Source organism: Nesoenas mayeri (assembly GCF_963082525.1).
Source record: "Nesoenas mayeri genome assembly, chromosome: 1".
Classification (NCBI taxonomy): Eukaryota; Metazoa; Chordata; class Aves; order Columbiformes; family Columbidae; genus Nesoenas; species Nesoenas mayeri.
In genome coordinates, this window is record NC_137541.1 from 195,792,125 (window position 1) to 195,814,586 (window position 22,462).

The 22,462-nt window shown below is 38.8% G+C and overlaps 1 protein-coding gene across 1 annotated transcript in view; it reads right to left on the reverse strand.

The window, feature by feature from the left end:
* The window catches only part of DDX10 (DEAD-box helicase 10), a gene marked incomplete at its 5' end in the record, with an annotated part of 178,735 nt that overhangs the window by 39,261 nt on the left and 117,012 nt on the right, over window positions 1-22,462 (reverse strand). The window contains one exon of the mRNA XM_080364108.1: window positions 13,575-13,631. Coding sequence (XP_080220234.1) covers window positions 13,575-13,631 — 57 coding nt within the window. The remainder of the gene's footprint in view (window positions 1-13,574; window positions 13,632-22,462) is intronic.

Sequence of the window (22,462 nt, forward strand, 5' to 3'; positions counted from 1 at the left end):
ACTAGCAAACTCTAAACAATCTTTGTGGGTCCAAGATTTGGCTAGAACCATTACACAGACTTTATATTTGGTAACTGTTCAGTTATATTGTCACAAATAATAAGAACCATAAGAAGAAGTAATGTTACTGAAAATCCAATATGTAAATAGAAGTGTACCTTAAAGCAAAACTATACAAAATAACCTTTTAAGATAGCACAGTGGGAAACATTTTCAGATGCTGCAAACAGACAGTTAACATGTTTATATTTTACCATAAATAAAGAGGAAGAGCAGACTTGAGCTGGGAACCTGGCCCTGTATATTTGTCCAAAATAGATATGATGAGTACGTAATTGAGTGCCTAACTGAAACTCCAAAACAAAGTGATTTAAGAAAATGCTCATACCTCAAAGGTATTAATCCAAAACTTATGTGTTTATATGTAAAGGGACATCAGAAAAGAATACCTGTGAGAAAAGCTAAATCAGCCACTTAGGTAGCACTAAGCACCAGTACCTCTTCTCTGAAAGCACTGAGCAGACTTTTATTCTTAGAATATCTTCGGTTTTATACACACTTTCTTCACTGCAGCTGTATCAGAGCACAATAATAGCTATTCCAAGCCCCAAGCACAGTTCTCTAGTGCTGTACAGAAGCCACAGCTCTCAAAATAAGGTGCGACTAAGACTAACCAGCATCTTGAGATCTGTGTTATGTCATCATTCAACCCCCTTGCTGTTGCACAGGAAACTAAAAACTAAGCTCTAGGAGTTTAAACTATCTTCTGGCCAAAGTCTGATAGGCTACACCTACATTCACCTACAGCCTTTGCTCAGAGAAAAACCCATTCCCCAGCACTCGCTACTCCTGTGTGCTCAGAACACAATCCCTCCCAATACCTCACTGGCCAAACCAGCCCAGGGATGATTATTGCATCTGCACTTCTCAGGAAGGTAAATTAGACTTCACTCCAGCTCAACTTGCTAGCAGTAACAGCATCACAGAAATGGTGGCAAGTTTTAACCAGGTATCAGAAAAATAACACCAGTGAACTTGAGAGCACTTCTACAATAAATATAACACAAATAGCACATAATTTTATAAATTAAATCAGAATAACAGTATATTAACCAAAGAAGTGGATTATCTTCTGTATTATTCATAGAATTTTGCCGCATGAGTGCCTGGAAAGGATCAATTTCATAAACTCTACATATCTCCTAAGTTAGTAAATACCTTGAACTGTGATAATTACCCTAACCACTACTTTTGTAGATATGTGATCTGCTAGAACATTAGGCGATGTGAAATAAAAAATGCTAATAACTTTTGACATTTTTAACAGCACATGAATTATCAAAGAAAATGGACTGTTTGTGATTGCCATTTAAAATGAACCCTCATCTTTATGAGCTTTCAGCTCAAGTAGCCGCACTCTAAATCATGTAAACGTAAGTTGACTGTGACTGTAATTAATCAATCACCTTCCCTTGCCCACCCACAATTTCTTTTGCTGAAAATTTCAAAGCTTTGGCAGACTGTCCAACAAGAATGAACAGAGGAGAGCAATATACGTGGCTAAAGCAAGTCTAATCCTATTACATGCTGCTGACTTACTTTTTAAAATCAATCTTTGTGAACATCCATTTGAAAAACTGATTTTGTTACAATCATACATTAACGGAGTACTTCATGAAACTGCTATGTTGCTATCCATATAACGACACATAGAAAAAACAAGTAGGAAATAGGATTAAAAATGCTCTTTCAGCTTTTCATCAAGATTTTTCTCCTTACTGACAAATGGTTAACCTACCTTTCTATCAGTACTAACTGTTTTGCATAACTGCTTACAAGGAAATTTTACTTATAAATAAGTATTTTCCACACAGCAGGAGGGAGGTCAGTGTCAATGTACTCTGGAAGTGCAGTCACTCATTTTTTGAAATATGGGACTGTTTTTTCTCCCATGTCACAAGCACAATGGCACTCACATTAGTTTGAAGGGTCAGTTGACTGTATTTGACATTTGTCTTCATACAGACAATGGTTGGAAAGTTCTGCACAAGAGAAGCCCTGAACAAGTACAAAACCCTCTAAGTACAAGGTCCCTTTCCCAGCTGTTGCTCTAAAGGTAAAACAATGTGAGAACAAAAATATCTCAGATTATTATAGATACAGTTCAATTCTGTGGCAGTAATTTAGAAAATCTCACATGGGACAACACTCATTTCTCCCTTCCTCACTTAAATGGAAGTTCGAAGACAAGGGAAAAATCAACTACTCAACAAAACGGGAAGAAACTGCACAAATACAAAAGAGGAAAGGAGATTGCAGGCAAATAACATGCAAACAGCAAGGCAGGCTGTGATTATCTATGAAAGAGAAATCACCACTAACATCTGGGCATCTAAGGAGCTACCACAAAGCAAATCTATTTTCAGGCACCATGAGAAAGGATGGGTAGGAATGGCACAACACACTCTTGCAGGGCCTGTGTGTGCAGTTCATCGTGTGCACACTCACCTCAACTGCACATCAACACAACAGAGCAAACTGCACTTCCCAATGATAACAAGGATAGAAATGGTACTAAGGACATTCAAGAACCAAGCTAAGAAGCCCAATCTCAAACATTTGGCAAACAAAGCATTTGCAAACCAGTGATTTCTGGCTGTGGATAAGCAGCTCTGATGCATAAGCGTAAGCTTTGAGAACAGCACCCTGCTGCTCCATGTTCTCCGTGTCCAGCTTCATGCACATCCTGCCAGTTCTGAATGGCACCTGCACAGGGTGGGCAAGTTGCAGGAAGGAAACTGAGCTCCAGCCTTTCTTTGGGCCAAATCCATGCCGTGCCACTGCAGCATAAGCTTGGTTTCAGAAAGAACTGTACTTATGGGGCTTTTCCCTATGAAAAATAAAGAGCTGTACTTTCTTACTTCAATCAGTTAGGAAATGTCTTGGTATCTGAGGGTGACAGACACTGGAAGAGGCTGCCCAGGGAAGTTGTGGAGTCTCCTTCTCTGGAGACATTCAAAACCCGCCTGGACACATTCCCGTGTAGCCTCATCTGGGTGTTCCTGCTCTGGCAGGGGGATTGGACTGGATGATCTTTTGAGGTCCCTTCCAATCCCTGACATTCTGTGATTCTGTGATCTCCCCTCATTTGTCGTCTTTCTCTATTAACATCAGGCTATTTTGAATTTTCCTTTGTGTTTTCTGGACCTTTATCTAGCACATCCTTTCTGAGCTGAGAGGGACCAGAACACCACATAGTTCCACAACTGCACTGAGGGTCCCTACGTTGACACCTCCCAGAGAAAACTTTAAAAAGCAAACCAAACAAACAATCGTCAGGTGAGTCCATGGTACTTCTAGCAGAGTTTAAAGGACAATTTATATATCACAATTTCTAGTCCAGAAAAGAACTCAGGTTTCCTGATCCAACTCCACTAAATAAGTGTTAACAACAAAATAAACCTGAGTATTCTGGGAAATACAGACAAAAGATACAAAGTTAAAAAAAAAAAAAAAATAAAAATCAGTAAATGATAGAGATAAGGATGTTTAGAACAGTCTAGCTCACAGTTTCTGTGTACTTGTTGTTTCCCAAAGGATTTTTAATTCATTTATCTAACAGGAGGCACTCACACCATAAGTAAATTAAAACATGAGCTGGAAAATGTGGAGTCTCCTCCATTCGTTACTACACACTAAGTAAACTCGGAGTTGAGGATCTGTCTCAGCTGGAAGTGCAGGCGAGCAGACAGGGAGAAGCACAGTCACCTCGCTTGATCTGCATCACTATATTTATACAGCAAGGGAGAAGCACTGACAACTTTAATTCTGGCTTTTCTCAGCTTACAAGTAATTAGCTTTGAACCCTTACTGATGCTCTTTTACTAAAAGGTTTCTTGTGAGAAGATAAATGTGTGCATGGAGTAATAGAGTGAACCTCTTCCAGCTCTCCATACAATGAAAGAACAGTCAGACTGGAAAAATCAACATTCACCCAGCAGTACCAGAACTCCCCAGCCCAGAAAAATATAACCGGTATATTTATTTGAAGGAATATCAGGAAAGAAGAAAGAATACAGGAAGAAGAAAACAAAGCAAACACACACAAAACTTTTCCCTAAAAATACTAAGCACATTTCCTAAGGCTTTGCTCCCAGATGATGCTATTACCTTTCTTCCTGCTGTTCCCCTCCTGCTTCTTCTCTCAGTTTCCACAAGGCAGAAGGTAACCAAACAGAAGCAGTAGCAGCTCCGATTTAACTCCAGAAGAAACAGAAAAGCGGATGAGGGAACAGCAAGAGAGAAGAAACCTGGAAATCCTCAAAGTTCATAGATGACCAAAGAAAAAAAACAAAGAGAGAAAGAAAACATTAAATGGAGGAAAAATAGAAAATAAAAACATGTGCATTGCCTTAAAGAAGAAAAAAAAAAAAAGGCAAAAATCGACAACTTGAGGGAGAAGACCTGGAGTCAACACAAGACAACAGAGGTTGTGACTGACACCTCCAAACAGCAGGCAGTGCTCCATTTGGGAAAGTATGGGGATTACCATACTCCCCCATGCAGCCTGTTAAATAACCATACAAGTTAGGTATTAGTTTGGCATTTCCTAATTAACAAACCAGTTTATCAATGTAGTGTTAAAGAACAGAAAACCTATTAAAAGCACTGCACGCTGTGGTAAAACATGGGATGCTGCACTACTTCTGATCTAGTACATCTGGTGAACGGGGACTTCGACAAAACACTGAATCTTTAAAACCTGTCTGGCAAAAAAATACATATTGAGGGAGACAGCAAGAGCTTTTTCCTTTTCTTTTAATGCTCACGTAAGATGAAGCATAAAGCAGCTGGAATAGTGGTGAGTGCATGACCCTGGCCTGTTCTGAAAACAGCCATGAGAAGAATTTTAAAATGTTGGCAACTGCAGCATTATCAGACAGAATGCAGATAATGGTTTTCTGATTGCACAAATCAATTTTCATCACTCGTAGCAATTACAACTGCTGAGAGTGGCTATAGCAGACTACGTACAATCCTGCGAGCAATACATTCCGGGAATATAAACATGGAGAATGCTGAGAAAACAGAGCTGCTTAATTTAAAACTATCATTCCTTACTGCATGAGGATGTCAGCATCATCAAATCACATCTGAAAGATTACCCCTGCTCATCAGGCAATTAACTCATTCTTAAGAAGCTCATACCCAGGATAAGAGTCTCTGCATGTGAAATCTGTAATATAAGAAAGTTTCAAACACATAAGGAAATTTCAAATATTGGGTACTAGATATTCTTAACTAGTAGCATAGAGCAGATTACAAACGAAGTATCATTGTAATTAACTTAATATAGTGGGTCTGTTTACTCAGATGAAAATGCCTAAGAGATGGTTTATAACACTTCAGAATAGCTTTCCCCATCCCCTCTTTTTCTTTTCTTTTTCTGTTTTCCATACTGGTGGATGTGCTGGTTCAGCACTGTCCATCACCTCTTATCCCTTGGCCAGACTCAGGCAGGGGCAAAGCGACCATTCGTGTTCTGCTCAGACAGGGACTGTTGAGGAGGGCGTCAAATTGGTGAAGAAACTGAAAAAGAAGTTTTGGAAGCCCAGAAGAAAAGAATTTCCTAATTTACACATAAATTCCAAACCACACTGATGTGATTTGTTATGTTTAAATTGTACACTTGTCACCTTTATAAGAGAGCATATTAAAAAATGAAATGCTTATATATTGATGGACAGTGATCACAAAGCAAAGACTGAGTGTTCTCTTCCTCCCCTATTTAAGTTTACAGAGCACAGAGCTATACAGTCAGCATGAAAACATTTCATCAATGCTGAAAATGGAAACCTGAAGCTCAGGTGGAAAGGTCTTTGCCCTTGAATATATGTGTTTGCACTATACAATGCCCAAAGAGTTCTTGTCTGGTTTCTTGCATACTTGCTGTTTATTTAGATACAGGTATTGAACTATGTTGTCTGAATTGATGACGTGTGTATTCAAATGGAAAAATGTGTAGAAACCTGAACTACTGGGGTTTAATCATTAGCCTTGGAAAGGCATCTGTGCAAGACTAACAGAGCTCTTGTCTTGTTTTCCTGCGCTCCACTACACTGCCACGTGCAGGGAGGAACCTGATGGTGGGATCCTGCTCCTAATATCCACAGAGACAGGCAGAGAGAAAACAAAGAGTAACAATATTTAATATACCTCGCTTGTTCAAAGGCGACACAGACCTGAAGCTGCGACTCAATTAGCCACTCAGTTATTTGCTGATCCCCATTCAAGAGCCTGGGGGGAACGGTGCCAAAGTACTCCTGAATTCTGCTACTATCAAGAGTTATTTGTAACTAAACGATCCACATAAACAATAACAAACCCCACATAAGGCAAGAAGAAGAGAGAAATGCATATATGTTGGCACATACTTATTTCAAATCGCCATCTTGCAATTTTGATAGCCTACACCTTTAATAAAAAAATACTAAGTTCTTTTTTCCCCCCAATGCCAAAATATTGTTGATTCTGAAATAAACAAAAATGTTTAGTCTTTAAGATGCTGAAAGCTCTGAAGCTCAGCACTGGAAGTCTAAGATGGCTCCAAAGCTCCTGTTCCAGTGCTATGAAACTTACATGGACATTCTAGAAACAAAAAATTCCCTAAAGAATAATGAATTAAACAGTGTAATCTTCACATTAGCTACTGGAGAATTTTTTTTCAGTATTTTCCTGGAAATTTAAGAAAATAATTTGCAAGCAAGTAAGACAATAACCCTTGTGCTTCCTAACACACCAGAAATCCTGTTCCTCTGCTCTTGCAAATCCATATTTCATCAGAAGATCCCCTTGAACCCCCCAAAAATAAGAAAACTAAAAAAAGTTTACAGAATAAAGAAGTTTCCTCTATTTACCATAAATTTGAAAGCAAACACATAACAAAGCATAGGATATTGGTAAGGAAGATGCATTTGTGTTGATCCACTGTGCACCCACCTCATGCCAGCAGACCTCCAGAGTACAAGAGGGGACATTTGAGGTCCACAGCTCCCCTCATCTCTGCTTCTGCCAGGATGATAAGGAAATCACTTCAGCGACCAGTAAATCATCAGCTTACTGTGTGCAGAGCAGCTGACTGTCATCACACACCCCGTATGATTAAAAATAACAGTTGTGAATAATATACTCACAAAATTCAATTGCTGTGGCAAATTAGTTTAAATGGTCAATCTGATAAATATATTTAAAATCCTCAGTGTGCTGGCGGCTGCAATGAAAAGGTTCACAGAAGCGTGTGTAATTGGCAAGTCAATCCATCAGAATCCTTCCTTGCTACTTGTTCAGGGTTATGACACAAAAATATTGGTTTAATCATATACATTCTTAATGGTAGAAAAAGCAGGACTTATTACAGCTTTACTTAAAGCAATTTAACTGTTATATTAACTGGAATCATCAACATGTTCTTTTCAAAGAGCAAACGACATGTAACATTTCCATACAGACACATAATAGGCATTTTCAAATATTAACTAAATATTGTAGAACATGTTGATTTTAAAAATATTTCAGAATAAAAGTAGTTCAGGATCACTGATTTCTTTATTTTCCATTTAATAACTTGAACTTGAAATCAGGATACTGTCTTAAGAAACCTGTTTGAAATTACTAAATTAGCAGGTTAAAATGTTGATATTCCAAATTACTCTGTTTATCCAGAGAGGTTCTCAAGGAAATTCAACACAAACACAAACTTGCAATGAATAAATAAATAAATAAAGCTTCTTACAGCTTTCAGTATGTGTACAGAATACAACAGCTAACAGATGAGAGCCACTTCTCAACTAAGGTTAATTAAATTATTTTAAGTAAGAAGTTTGACTTAATTAAAAGGATCTAATTCACATGGTAACTTCAGTTGTAAGCTCTCCACACAGGAGATACTGGAAAATTTTGTAGCTGAACAGAAATATTGTTGCTTAATGTTTTGCTTTTTTTTTTGTGGTTTCAATCAAGAATAGTTACTAATGAAGAACAACTTTTAAGTCCTTTGCAACTATGAAACAGCAGTGACAAGATGTAGCCTGTCCTGAGACTGTATCAGGACAAAATAATCCTCTCCTGAGGTCTCCTATGAACAAAATAAACTCCAGAACCTCCACATTCCCCTGACCACCAGCAGGATCCAGCCCTGTACCCCTGCTCCAGCTCCAGAAATCACAGGGAGCTAAAGCAACAGCTCCATCCATGAGAGGGCCATAAGAGGTCATCCAGAACCAAAGCACCTTCACCATTAACCATCAGTATGCCAGGCACCCTTGAGGCTTTCCCAAGAACACTTAATGACCAAAAGGATTTGGGACTTGTATGCACAGGAGACGTGGACCAAATTCCTCCCTCACTCCTGTAAAACCCTTTCCACGCTGAAATTACTGTTCACAACCACACCAAACCTAGAGCCGCCAGCCTAAACACCAAGTCCTGGGTTAGATCTCCAGCAAAAGAAAAGTCAAGGCAGAAGGAGAGCTGGCAGGTAACAGACATCAGTTCCAGTATCCACAGGAACAATATACAGAGTGGATGCAGAATTTTCACCATATTTCTCCCAGTGGATTATCAGCAAGAGCTACCCAAGAGTTCTGACTCCATCTCTTTCTTGTTTGAATTTTGCCACATAGTACAAAGATTTCCTGAACTACATTCAGCACATGTATCTCAAAGCCCATGGAGGGTATCAGAGATTAAAAGAAAATGGTGTTTCTAAGTATTTTTCTGGTTAAAATCTCAACAGAGCATGGCACAAGGTGCACAAAACAGAATGCTATGTTGAGGATTATACCTTGCAGTGATGTGATACAGGCAGATACAAATGCCTGAAGCTATCATATCTTTAAGCATGTGCCTCCTGCTCACCCAGGTGTGTTTTGTACATATGTTCATGTAAATCCCTTCATATCAGAGTAGAAAGATTCCTAACTTCATTGTGACTCCGTGAAAATCTTAAATTATAAAGTATATCAAGTATATATTTTGTAAAATATGTAAAATCTCACACACAAGTACTAGTTCCTCTGAGAATAGCAAAATATGTTGGGGAGAGGGCAGGGGAAGAAGCGAGGACATGAGAAAAGCTAAAGCATACTTATTGTCTTGCTGCTGTTGTTGATCTTTTAATGTTGTACACTTATTCAGCAAGAATTCATTCCTATGAAGAAGTGCCCCTGACAATTGAGTGCTTGGATCTCTTCCAGAAGAGGTCAGTTTTCCAGCCTGATAACAATCCCCATCCTCAACTTCATTTCAATCATTTGTCTTCTTCATTCTTTTCTAAAACAGATAAGGAGTATGCATTCAAGCTGGATTTCCCTAGGTTTACAGCAGGTTACATTTTTCTTACGGACCTCGGATAAACAGCCTCTGCTCTGCCCATCAGCCCTGTTTCAGGTTTTTCTGTTTTGCTTTGGACACCAGCACAATGTAACTGCTATAGGATTGCCAATGGCTGAACTGACGCACCAACTGTCATGGCTGAGCAACTTTTAGCCACAGGCACTGCTTACAGATGCTGTCTGAACTATTTCTAGCAGGTACCGATGCCTCCTTTAAGGGGCTAGTTATAATTTCTTGCATGATGTGGGGAGTCAATGGCTGAGGAACACAAAGCATGTCAATGCTGGGGCAGGAGACTGCACCTTGTCCTGACTCCTGCTCTGCCCCCCACCTTGACCCACAAACCTCTTCAGCTGCTCCTGGAAAACGCCTTTCCTACAAATAAATATATATATATTTTAAAAAGAAACCGAAACCTTCCTCACTTCATGATTTTTAACACATCAGTACTACTCTAAGACATCAGGACAGCGAAACACTAAATTCACTAAAGGAAAAACACAGTCCTGTTTAGCTTCATTGCAGCCAACAACTGCTTGCAGAACAAGGACTTTTAAATGTTGATGGAAACCTGAAATTAAAGTCCTTTGTATGCTAAGAAATCAGTATATGATAGATCACTAGAAGTAAAAGTGCAAAGTGAAGAGCAGAGCACTGCAGGGTGCAGGGATGTCCTGTATGTGGCTGCTGCCTCCACGCAATGCTGGACTTTGGGGGCAAAGGACTACACAACTGCCTGATTTACTCGAGACCATCTGCAAGCAAGCAGTATCAAAATTTGTTTGAGGTTTCGAGGACAACAATTTTATCAGTATCGTGTGAGGACAAAATGTTTGCTTATTTCACCTTAAAACATTGCATTTGTAAATATCTCATCAAATTCTCCTAAACTGGGAGACAAAGAAATGATGATAAAAAAATCCCCCTAAAACTAAGTTTCTAGTTTTTCTTCAATAGGAATATAAAATTTCTTTTACCTGTTTTCACAGCATTTTGCACTCAAATTTAATTGATGGTCATAAATTCCAAGAAATACTTTCTCCAAAGCATCCTTTAAGAGCACTCACGTCTTACTCAGTGGAGCCAATAATGCTGCAGCCACCTACTCATCTAATCCTGGGCTCCATCACATCGAGCAGAAGGCGCCAGAACCGAGTTGTTTGGTCCCAGGTACAGGGAGCAAAACCTTCCCAGCAATTGCCCCTGTGGCACCAGAAGAAAGAGCAGGAGGCCCATTTCTCCTGTGATCTTTCCTTTTTGTTGGGATGCGCACAAAAAAACCACACTCACGCCAGGCATTTAAACTTCAGAAGGAAAAAAATAATCTTAAAATGGAGATATTCCTTCTCTTCCTCAAAACAACATGGGGGTATAAAACTGAAGGAAAGCTTTTATTAAAAAGGTTAGGCCATGAGTTAAAAAATTATAGGTAAATGAAAAATGTCAAAAAGTCAAGATTCCTGGCACAGGAAAGCGATGAACATGTACAGGACAGAGAAATCCTAAAACTAAGAGTATCACAATTGAAGAATATAAAATTAAGACTAAGATTTAATACCACAAGTGTATGGTTTGAAGGGTGAAAATAAACTGTAATTCATAATGGTTTAGTTCCAAATAAAGTCATTTTTCATTTTGGGAAAAAAAGAAAACCAGCATCCATTAAGAATAACGTGCCTGGCCCTGTCCAGTCAGCAATGGGACACAACCAACAACATGACTACAGAAATTACACTAAAGCAGGGATGCGAAAGTCATACTTGATGACTTATTATTTGATATTTAGAATAGGAAAGTAAATTGCCGTTTTGGTCATGTTAGACCCAGCAGGCGATGTACTAGTGAAAGATAATAAATGATATTCTGCAACCCAAGGCGTTTATAATGTGAGAGAGACACCGTTAATAAAACAAGGTGAAAAAAGCAGGTAGACAAGAAACAAGAAATATGACCACAGCTGCTTTGAAGTGACTGGCTGCTCATAATTGTTGATCTAGCTGTTGACTCCAGCTGCTAAACAGCAATAATATAGCTAAAAATACCTTTTTGTGGTTTTTTTTGGTTCTCCTTACTGCTTTTACTTTTAAGAAAATGCTATTAATTGCCAAAAGATTTATGTGTGGCAGAATAAATGGTTCACAAGCTATATTTGGAAAGCACTAGTAAAAATGTGAATGTTTTTGAACTCATGATTAAAGCAGCATATATTTTCTAAACCAGTTTCTGTTTCAACAGCTTGTGTTTTGCTGCTTCCTTCCCCGCACCCCGCCCGGGGTGTCTCCTATGAGCTGCTTGAGTCATATCCCACACGGACTACACAGAGCTTCAGCTACTGTGGCTTCATCTCTAAGATTCTGTGAAGCAGGGAGTATTTTTAATTAATTCCTCAGACACCCAGCAGACGGAAACCGCCACCTTTATCTACCGTTCGCTGCACCCTTCCACATCCAGGCTCCATGCTGGCCGCCTTTCCCAGCAGAACCATTTCCCCCTTAAATGAGCCCCGCTGAAAATGACAGGGCTCAGGCTGCACAGTTCCGGCAAAAATAGGTTGTAAACAAGAAAAAAGCCCAAAAGTTTTCATCAAGGACACATATCAGCTCCTGAGGCTCGCACCTTCTTGCACAGAGCAAGCTAAGTGTTACAGGAATAAAATTAAGACAAAGGAATAGCAGGTTTGCAGCTGGTACTCTCACAGAAAGCACACGAGAATCTCACACTAGACTAGGACTAGTAAATCAGCTTTCCAAGCCAAGTGCTGCATGAAAGAGAGGCAGAGGTGCATCAAACTGTGGCTTTATCTTACACAGTTTTGGAGGGGAGGCTCCACGTTTAGCCCATACCCACAGACAGACACACACCACACAGACAGATCATTCCTCAACAGATATCAGCTTCATTTGTTTTCCAGTAGGACAGAGAGATTCATCTGTCTGGCAAATAATAGGACATGAGAAGTACAACAGCAAGCAGATCCTTTTGAAAGGAATGAGGTTATCTCTCCAGCTGCTGAATAATACGGCATTGGGGGGTTTTATTCCTTAAAAAGAGGCAAAATTAGCAAGCAGCATTTACAAATGCAATACAGTCTGATTTGATCAGTGTTTTCTCCCTATATCAAGATGTTTGTCAATCATTGATTCCATAATTTTCCTAAAATGCTTGCTCAATACATTAAAAAGTATGCATCTCTATACATTCAATTACACGCAGAAAATTTCTGTTGCTTGATTGGGGAGTCACGATGCCAACAGCTCTCATAGCTTGCCATCTCTAAAGACAGAATAATACTTAATACTTAGTATAACTAGGCTTTTCATCTTAAACTGTAATTACTTTCCACTTCAGAAGTACAGAATTAAGTACCTTCCCATACTCAAGCCTCCCAGCACATGGCCAGCTTGCAAAAATCGGACACAGAACATTATTGATTTTCTCAAAGGAGTAAGATACTTGCCAGCTGCCAGGAACAAACCGTAACTATTCATGTGTAGCATACGGAGATGCAGCGTGAGAAATGACACATATTACTCGTCCATATTCTGGAAAATCATTGCAGCTGAATGAAATCTCGGTTTATCACAAACAAAGCAATAATGAAAACTAGAACAGCCTCTAGGAAATCAGTAACATACATATAAAGAAGAGCATCCAAAGGTTTTAACTATGGGTATAACATGGGGAAAGAATACACTTTAATGTAAATATGTGCTGTTTAAAGAAAAGGTTCAGCAGAAACAGGTTTAAATGAGATTTGAAAAAAAAAAAGAAAGAAAAAAAAATCACCACAACCACAACTTACTGTCTGCAAGTTACAAACATGATCAAGTATTCAGAGAAGAAAAAATGGCACCACAGCTGAAATTACAACTAACTAGATATACAGAATAAAGAGGCTGCAATTACAAAAGGCTTCCATACATTTTGTGTATATATATATATATATATATACACACATACATATACACACATATTCAGTAACATTGCTTTCTCAGTATCCTTCCACAGCAAGTCATTATAACGTCATCATAGCAAGGGAGTATGAAAAGGCATGCAAATAGAAAATGCCTTTAAAGAGTCATTAATCATAATATTGCTTATTAAAGAAAGGAATGAAATACTTGAAAAACAGTTTCAAACCCACAATCAGTAGCTTGATCAAAACAACAAAAACCCCTTACCTGTGCATTCGCATTCCTGGCTTCTCTCCTTGCTGCTTTTTCTTTTAGCCTTTTCTCCTAAAACAAACAAGATGGACAATTTTAAATCAAACTCCCAGGCTTTTTGTTCTTCCAATATTTTAAGATTAAAGTTGAGTCACCTAGATATTTTTAATGCATACATGCCATACTAGTGGTATTCACCCTACATGTTACTGATGAAAAGTGATAAATAAAAAAATCTGATTGAGATATTATTCACTCTTCTTGCTCTTAAAAGAAATTAAACTACAAGAATGATTCGAACTCACATTTTATCTTCAATGAGACTTGTTACTCTTAAAGGAATGATGCAACTAAATATTTTGACAAAATTAGCATTTGTCTCTAAAACAAGGTAGTTAAAATGGCACCAAGAGATCCAACTTTTCCCCTTTCTCAGCAGCTTAATATGAAACCCAATCCATTTAACAAACTAAAATGATGATTTTCCCAACTTCAGAATTGCTAAAGCAACTGGGGAGTGAAAGCTAAAATGTGTTTTCCCTGGCTTTACTATCTCCATTATTAACAAACACTCTACAATAGCATTTGCTCAGTAATTGCATCAGTTCAGAAACCGTAACATTAAATTTCCTCCACCAAAGGGATTCTGCTATGGAAAAATGAGCAAAATGCAATGATAAAATTTATTCAAAGCTGCCCACCAAATTTCTGAACATACGAAAGTGCCCAAGACATTTAATTCAATTGACATTTATTGGCTGCTTTGTTGTTGTTCTTATTGGGATTACTTTATTTTCAAACCAACTGAAGGATTAGATCAAATTTAGACTTTGCCAGGTCCTTGCAGTTGAACATCTTTTAAATTTTTCCAATTTCCTGAGGTAAGGAGAGACATTCAGGTGAGGGCACACGTGCCCTTGGAAAAACACACCACTCAGCACATTTAGCACCAAGTCCACATAAAAGGGGACATTAATATCAGTCCAGATGCGACAGCTCAGCACAGAGAAGGCTGAAGATCTGACATATTTCAGCTCACTTGTGGGAGTAACAAGAAAGCTCCAGCTCCAGCAGTCCTGGTGCTGTATCATCAGAATGCTACCAAAGCATATTGGTAGGTATCACACAAAGTTGTTTGGAAAAGCAGTGTGCTTGAGTGCAGACCTAGGCAAAGGAGAACACAGCTGCCAATATTTTCAAAATTGGCGTCTAAATTCAGTTTATTTTGAGCTATTTGTCTGTTACATCCCACTTTCTCCTCCCCCCATTGCCCAAACTGCAGAAGCATTAGCTTACTTTCAGCCTCTCTAAGTAAGGCGATCTCTTCTCTCCAAATCAAAACTAAACAGATAGAGTTCACCCTCCAATAAGAGACAGGGATAAAACTGCATGAGGCTTGTGTCTCTCTGCTTTATACAGTTCTCCAATGCTGTGTACACAGTTGTCCGGTAAAAACACCTCAATACACTCAGAACTACATGCCTTCAATGCGTGCTATGAAACCAAACAAAAACCCCACCACTGTAGAAAGATACAACACAGATTTCTTATTATTTCAAGCTTGTTAAAGTAAGAAACGTCAATAAAAATAATAATTGCATTTAAGGCAACAAGGGCATCATATGGTGCAGAAGAAGCCACAGGACCAAGAACTGTCTGGTACGGACAGAGGCAGCCTGCTCTCCAACAACCTAGACCCAAGCAGCACAACCTCATGGTCATCCATGTTATGATTCCTCCTCTTCCAAGTCAAATTTGTATTAATTTCTGATCATTTTTAGTTATGCTTTTCTAATGATTTTACTTGTTTAACATTTTCACCCACACTGTTTTTAAATGGTTTAGTCATGGATTCTTTCCTCTTTGGAGTCACCACTGGGGTTCTCTCATTTTTCTGCTAAAACTGTGATCCTTTTAAAACTTTACTCCTGAAGAAGTTGAACAGAGCTAGAAAGTAAAACATCAGATATTACAAAGCAGGATAAAGCAGCTTTTAAATTGGATAGTCCAGAAAATTTTAGACAGAAAAATTCTATGGTATATGAAAAGACAGTGTCTTAATTACAGCCACAGGCTTAAGCCAATCTAACAGCAGTCCAAACTCCTGCTCAAGGGATTTACAACAGAAACTGAAAAGACAGCTATGAAAGCAGGAGATTGACATAATGCCATAGAAGAGGAGTATGCCAGACAGCATAATATATGTGTCTAAGGAACGGTAAAGACACAAAAAGATTCTGAAGTTAATAGGTGCTGAAACTGAAATCAGCAGTACAAAAGAAAAACAAGACAGAGAAGCAATCAAGAGAATATGGTGTCAAGAGTTTTTGTTGTTGTTGTTGTTTTGTACGGGAGGGGTGGAAGAGAGAGTATCTGGTTACTTGTCAATGAAAAACAAAAGCACATTGGCACTGAGCTGGAGTTAGGAGTGCATTTCAGAAGCCAATGTCCAAACCAGGCCCACATCTGCTGTGTTTCACACCACAAGGGACCCCTCAGGAGCACAGGTAACACGCTCCAGCCAATGTGGGACATTCACAGGCTCACAGGATCATTGTGACTGGGAGGAACCTCAGGGGGTCTCTGGTCCAACCTCCTGCTCACAGCAGGTTGGCTCTGAGGTCAGCACAGGGCCTCATCCAGCTGGGTCAAACTCCCAAAGTTGAAGACTGAACATCTCAGGTAGCCTGTGCCACCACTTGACTGTCCTCACACAGAAAAAGTTCCCCTGATATCCATTGCTGAACTTCTTGTTTCAACTTATGGCCATCATCTCTTGCCCTCTCGCTGTTCACCACTGTGAAGAGCCCAGCTCCATCTCCGTGACTTCTCTGCAGACACAGGGTGCTGCTGCCAGGTCCCCCCGAAGCCACCGCTGCTCCAGGCTGAACTGCAGCTCCCCAGCCTCTCCTCGCAGGGCCACCACCTGACTGGCCTCAGCTGAGATCACTCTTGTTTGTCAATGCCTTCAGTACTGGGACTACTGGTGGTGTTTAGGATGTCACGATTAACGAAGAGAGGAACGACTTCCCCCAGAGTGGTTTGGTTCAAAGCATCAGATAAAGAGCTAATCCAGCATAACTCCCCATGACACAGCGCGCTAACCAGCTCTCAGCAGCAACTTACTCTGCAGTCTTGCTCTTACTGGGCTATTTCACTTGCTAATGCCGGATTAGTACTCAGTCTTTAACTTGGGCTTCAATTCCAGAAAACAAGCCTATTAAGGAACTGCTTGAATTTATACACGGCTTCAAGCACATGTAAGTACATACAGTGTGCTGAGCAAATGCTTAAATACTTTTCCCCAGTCAGGACCTTATTTCCTGTTACCCAGAGGACAACTGTATATTCTACTGTGCCAAGGTAATATCCCCATGTAATAAAGACACCCTTTCATATGACTGCATAAAATCCAGAAATTAACTACCTTGCCTTAGGTTAAAATGAAATGCTACAGCACAGCCAGAAACACAGATCCCCAAAGACCGGGATGAGTATTTTAACTCCAATATCATTCATTCTCACTCTGCTACTGCTAAGAAGAAATATGGGCCCAGGCAGAATGCACATGGACAATGTACTTACTATAAGACAGCTGTAAAAAATAATCAAATGAGGCCAAGTTGAAACAATCAAACAGTTTTATATTAATTTATTTCAAGTGAATAGATTCTGTTTATCTATGGATAAGCCTGTAACTATCTGTAATTACTAAACTGCCCAGCATTAGTTTTCACACGTGGGGAAAAAAAAAACAACCAAACAAACAAAAACAAAACAGAAAAGTCTGGATTTTCTTGGAATATCTAACGTGTAACACAGTAAGAATGCCAAGTTTATCACTGTTCCGTCAAGCTATAAAGCACCACTTGTAAAAATAACAACTAGTTTAGAGATTAAATGGATTTTTCATTTATTTCCATTTACTAGGGTACAAACCCAAAAATCACAGAATCATAGAATGTCAGGGATTGGAAGGGGCCTCAAAACATCATCTAGTCCAATCCCCCTGCTGGAGCAGGAACACCCAGATGAGGTTAAACAGGAAGGTGTCCAGGTGAGTTTTGAATGTCTCCAGAGAAGGAGACTCCATAACCCCCCTGGGCAGCCTGTTCCAGTGTCTGTCACCCTCACTGAGAAGTAGTTTCTTCTCATATTTAAGTGGAACCTCTTGTGTTCCAGTTCGCACCCATTACCCCTTGTCCTATCATTGGTTGTCACTGAGAAGAGCCTGGCTCCACCCTTGTGACACTCACCCTTTACATAAACATTAATGAGGTCACCCCTCAGTCTCCTCTTCTCCAAGCTAGAGACCCAGCTCTCTCAGCCTTTCATCATTAGGTAGATGCTCCACTCCCTTAATCATCTTTGTTGCCCTGCGCTGGACTCCCTCCAGCAGTTCCCTGTCCTTCTGGAACTGAGGGGCCCAGAACTGGACACATTATTATGTTTCAAGGTATGAATACTTAATTATGTCAGTGGCTGCCACTGTTACAGCACAACTTCATAACCCAGCACCATAAGGCTGTCAGATAAAGCCCTAAAACATCACAATCTGATTCAATATTTTTTATCTTCAATAGCAAAGTCAAACATCCTATTTTCTTTTGCAATTATATTGAATAGCTCTCCTTTGCACCCATATAGCACCTTCTTCATAGTTGAAAGATCTAGTCATGTCCTTGCCAGGCTATCAACACTGACGATAAGAAAGAAGTTTAACCAAAAATCATTGCAATAATTCGTTGCAGCTTAACTCCTAAGAAAGTGCTGCCAACCCCTTTAGACCAAAACCAAGCAATCTCTCCTTAAAGGCAGTAGGCAGAACATTCATTTATCATCCTACGTCGGCAACGTGGTGGACGCAGGTTTTGAACAGAGGCTAAATGCAGGTTATCTAGATGTCATTAAAGAACCAGTTTGGTTAGATTCAGTACCCCAGATTCATGGCCTTACAAAACAGGAGAGGTGATGTTGCTAGTCTAAGCTTACTTATCTTTGATTTTTAGACCATGTCTAAACTTTCTAACTGGTCTCTCAACCAGTTTGAAGGAATCCTCATTATCAAAGTTTAGGTCCTTATGCAGACACATGCTTATCATGCTTCCTCTTAACTTTCTCATTTGCAACATGAAGAATATCAACTCCAGATGTCTCTCAGCATATAGATCTTTGTTCCTAAATATTTCAAGGCCAGACATATCTGAGACCTCACCATTTCCTCAACCTTACCGTGTCTTCTGCTTGTACATTCAAGAATTCTATCAGCCTTTCTGGTCCTGTCAGAAAAATACCACTGCAATAGTTCACGTTGAATTGACCAATTGACATCACCCAAATCTTCTTCAAGGTCTATATATCTAAGGAAAGAGCTCTCAGTCCTAAAATTCTATACTAAATCTCTTCTTCCTGGAAATTTGTGTTTCTGCCTATCTTAAAACACAGCTTTCTTTGTTCAAGTCCAACTTTGCAAGAAAGCTTTCTTTCAGGTCACTAAAAATAATATATTTCCCATAGAACAAATCCCGCTAGAAATATCTACTTAATCAGAAGCCACTGTTTTGGGATGTTCCAACTACTGAGGTTTTGGTCCATTAAATTTGTGCCATGTTTATTTTTTAATCAAAACACTTAAATGAAAGGACTTGCAGAAATTTCAGTGTATTCCACAGATATACTTACAAACCAGATTCTGCTCTGATAAAAATACATAAACACACGCAGTCCACTACTTTCCACAAAACCATAGTGGCGAGCATTATATATATTCCTTCCATTTGGCTCTCCATTAATGGTATCACACAGCTCGGAGACCTTCTTGATCAGCTTATCCTGCAAATTAGCTTTTTTTTTTTCCCCAATTACACATCTAGTTAACAAGTATGGTTAACAACCTCGGTAATCATAGGGGTGAAAATATTTAGTCATCATGTAATATGGCTAAATCATTTGGCTTTCAATAAAACAAAGAAATGTTACAGTTATTGAAACCTTCTACCGTTTCTGCACTAGAGCCGACAGCAGAAACAGCTCTGCCCGAGCAGGAGCCAAAGCTGTGGGTAAAGCAGCTCCTAATACGCGGAAAAGCTACTCGCTGTTGCTAACCCTGGACTTAAGAAGTCTGCTGCTGCCTTCTTTTCACACTCCTATTTCCTCTTTCTTTCACTGTTGGGTTTTGAAACAAAAAAATCATACCCCTTTCACTTCTCCTCAAGGCTCCAACATGCTTATTAAAAAGAAATATTCTAACATTTACATTTCATGTTCTCAAGTTGAGATTAAAATCAAACATAATAGTAGCATAACAGCGTGCTCTAGTTGGTGAGGTTAGGAAGATGTGAAAGATGCATGTATAGACAGCTTAAAAGTCAAGTTTTTAGTCATAAAAAAGCAGATCCAGCAACTTTGAAAGCTGAAAGGTGCTCTCTGCTAAACCCTCCACAACCCCACTCTTTCTTTGACTCTCTTCTTTCCATAGTTAAGAGTTCATTTTACTTTGTCCAGAGGGTTAATTGCAATATTCAAAAAATACAGGATTTATTGCCATGTACTATTAACAGCTTTATTTCATACAGTCACTTTTCTTTCAGCTTATTAATTTGTAAAATATCTGTACAATAAAAGTCTCCTTTCCTTCTCTTAAAGAAGTCGTACACAGGTCATAACTGCTCAGACTTCCATTAAATCAATTCCTTTAATTGGTGGTATACAGCAGTTTTACCAGCCTGAAATGTCACTGACCTCTTCTATTTGCTTACCTAAAGGCAAGAAATAGTTTTAATCAATATAACTAATTAATCTTATGGCCTATTTAGCCCTGACAGCATTAAAAAAGCCTATGGCAAACCTATTTCCTTTAAAAACTTCCTGTTCATCTGAGTCATCTGAAGCCTTTTTATTTAAATGCTCATAACTCCCACAGATTTTGATCAAAGATTTTAATGCTGAGGTTTTAGTAATTGATTTTTTACATACTGATGCTGTGACTTGGAGCTACCAACCTGTTCTATTTAACAGCTGAGGTAGTGGTCTACCACACAACAGATCTTAGAGGTGGCCAAGTTTTGGAACAAATCACTCTGTTGCCTGGAAAAATCTGTCATTTGCAAATACATCTTAGTTGATATCAGCACCTGATATAACTTCTCAGTACTTTACTATCTCTTGTTATTTTAGTGCAACATAGTTAAGGACAATCAGCTGTGCTGCATAAAATGCACAAACAGCTGTTCTGAAGTTCCCAACATCCCTCATACACTGGCCTCATTATATCCAAGAACTGTTTTCCACCCAAATTCTAAAGCACAAATGTGCTCTGAAAAGTTACTTAATAAACGGCATGGTGGTACCCCACATATTGTCTTACCTCAGATTTCACACCAAGTCTGTGCTGCTTACATGCAAAATATGTTTCAGTATTATTATTATTTTTAACTGCTCAGCTTGCAAGCAACTTGGTATCTGAAAATCCAGTTCTAACAAATATGGCACCAGCTCGTAAAGCAAGTTTACTAACTTGTAGCTGCACAATCAGCACACACGTGAGCCAACATGGATCAAACTGTGCCCTCATCTATGGTGGTTTTGCTCTGCACACGTGGACGGAAGAAAAAACAGAATTACTGAGACCTATTTATTAATTACTTAAAAATAAACAGAATGGGCAAGGACCAAATACACGCTGAGTTAGCAAATTCCATTTCAACAGTCACTTTTTGGCCACTGCTACACTTTATACTGCTATGTAGTTAAATATTAGTCTTGCTATACACATTAGGAAATCATCAACATGCAAGAAATGCTCCAACCACCAAAACAAACCAGCATTCACAAACGCAAGATAAAATTGAATCAACTTATTAGTATTTCTTTGAATATTATTTAAAAAAATCTGGAAATTAAATACAAAATTGGTTTCTATTAAATAAACAAATCTTAACACCTTCAGGGAAAAGCTTTCCTATTATTTTGTGCTTGTTTTGTTGTGTTGTTTTTTTTCTAATCTCTTAACATTTGGTTTTAGAAATCTATTAAATAATCTCTTTAAGCAACAAAGTATATAAACATAACAATGTAAACCTCATCTGTAGAGATGATGTCAGAGCTGATGTTGACTTTATAAGGAGGAAAACTGAAACACATGGGCTTAGTATGATACATTTAAGACAATATAGGAAAAGCGTGGCATCAAAGGCATGTGAAAGACGGCACAGCGACAAACATTAAACAAGCACTGCAAAAAGTCTTAGAGGCAGCTGGAAAAAAAAGCATTCTCATTTAAAAGAAGAAAACAAACTAGCAGAAACTGACCCTCAAAAGAAAGCTGTTAGAATGAAACCGACACAGGAAACCAGTGCACGGAACTGAAAATTATTCCTGTCTCATTTAATATCTGAACACACTGAACATGGGGTAAGGATAAAAAAAAGAATTTAAAGCTTTTAAGTACACTGTCTGGTTTAAACATATATATTGTCATGGAAGCGATTTAGGATGCTCATCGACTGAAGAGGAAAGTGACACAAGGTAGGACACATCTGTACATAAAATTTGTTTCTCACAACAATAAGACATATTCAATCATAGTAATTAAAATACAGAGGCAGTCCAGTAACCACCTTTTTTGTTTACAGACATCATCTGAGCCAGATTCTGAACCTACAGAAATCAAAGGGAATCTTTCAAATTAATTCACAGAACCCTCCAGCCCACCCTGTATACACATACACAGAGAGAGGTAAAGGTAACTCTAATTCAACTCAAAACACAGTTTCAACAGAATTACATCAGGAATTAAGTTAGCTAATGGCATCTGAAAGCAACATTTAAAGCTCTGAACTAAAATCTTAATGACAAAGCCAATGGGGGTTGCACTGCAAAACATGCTAGTATTTTCTAGATAA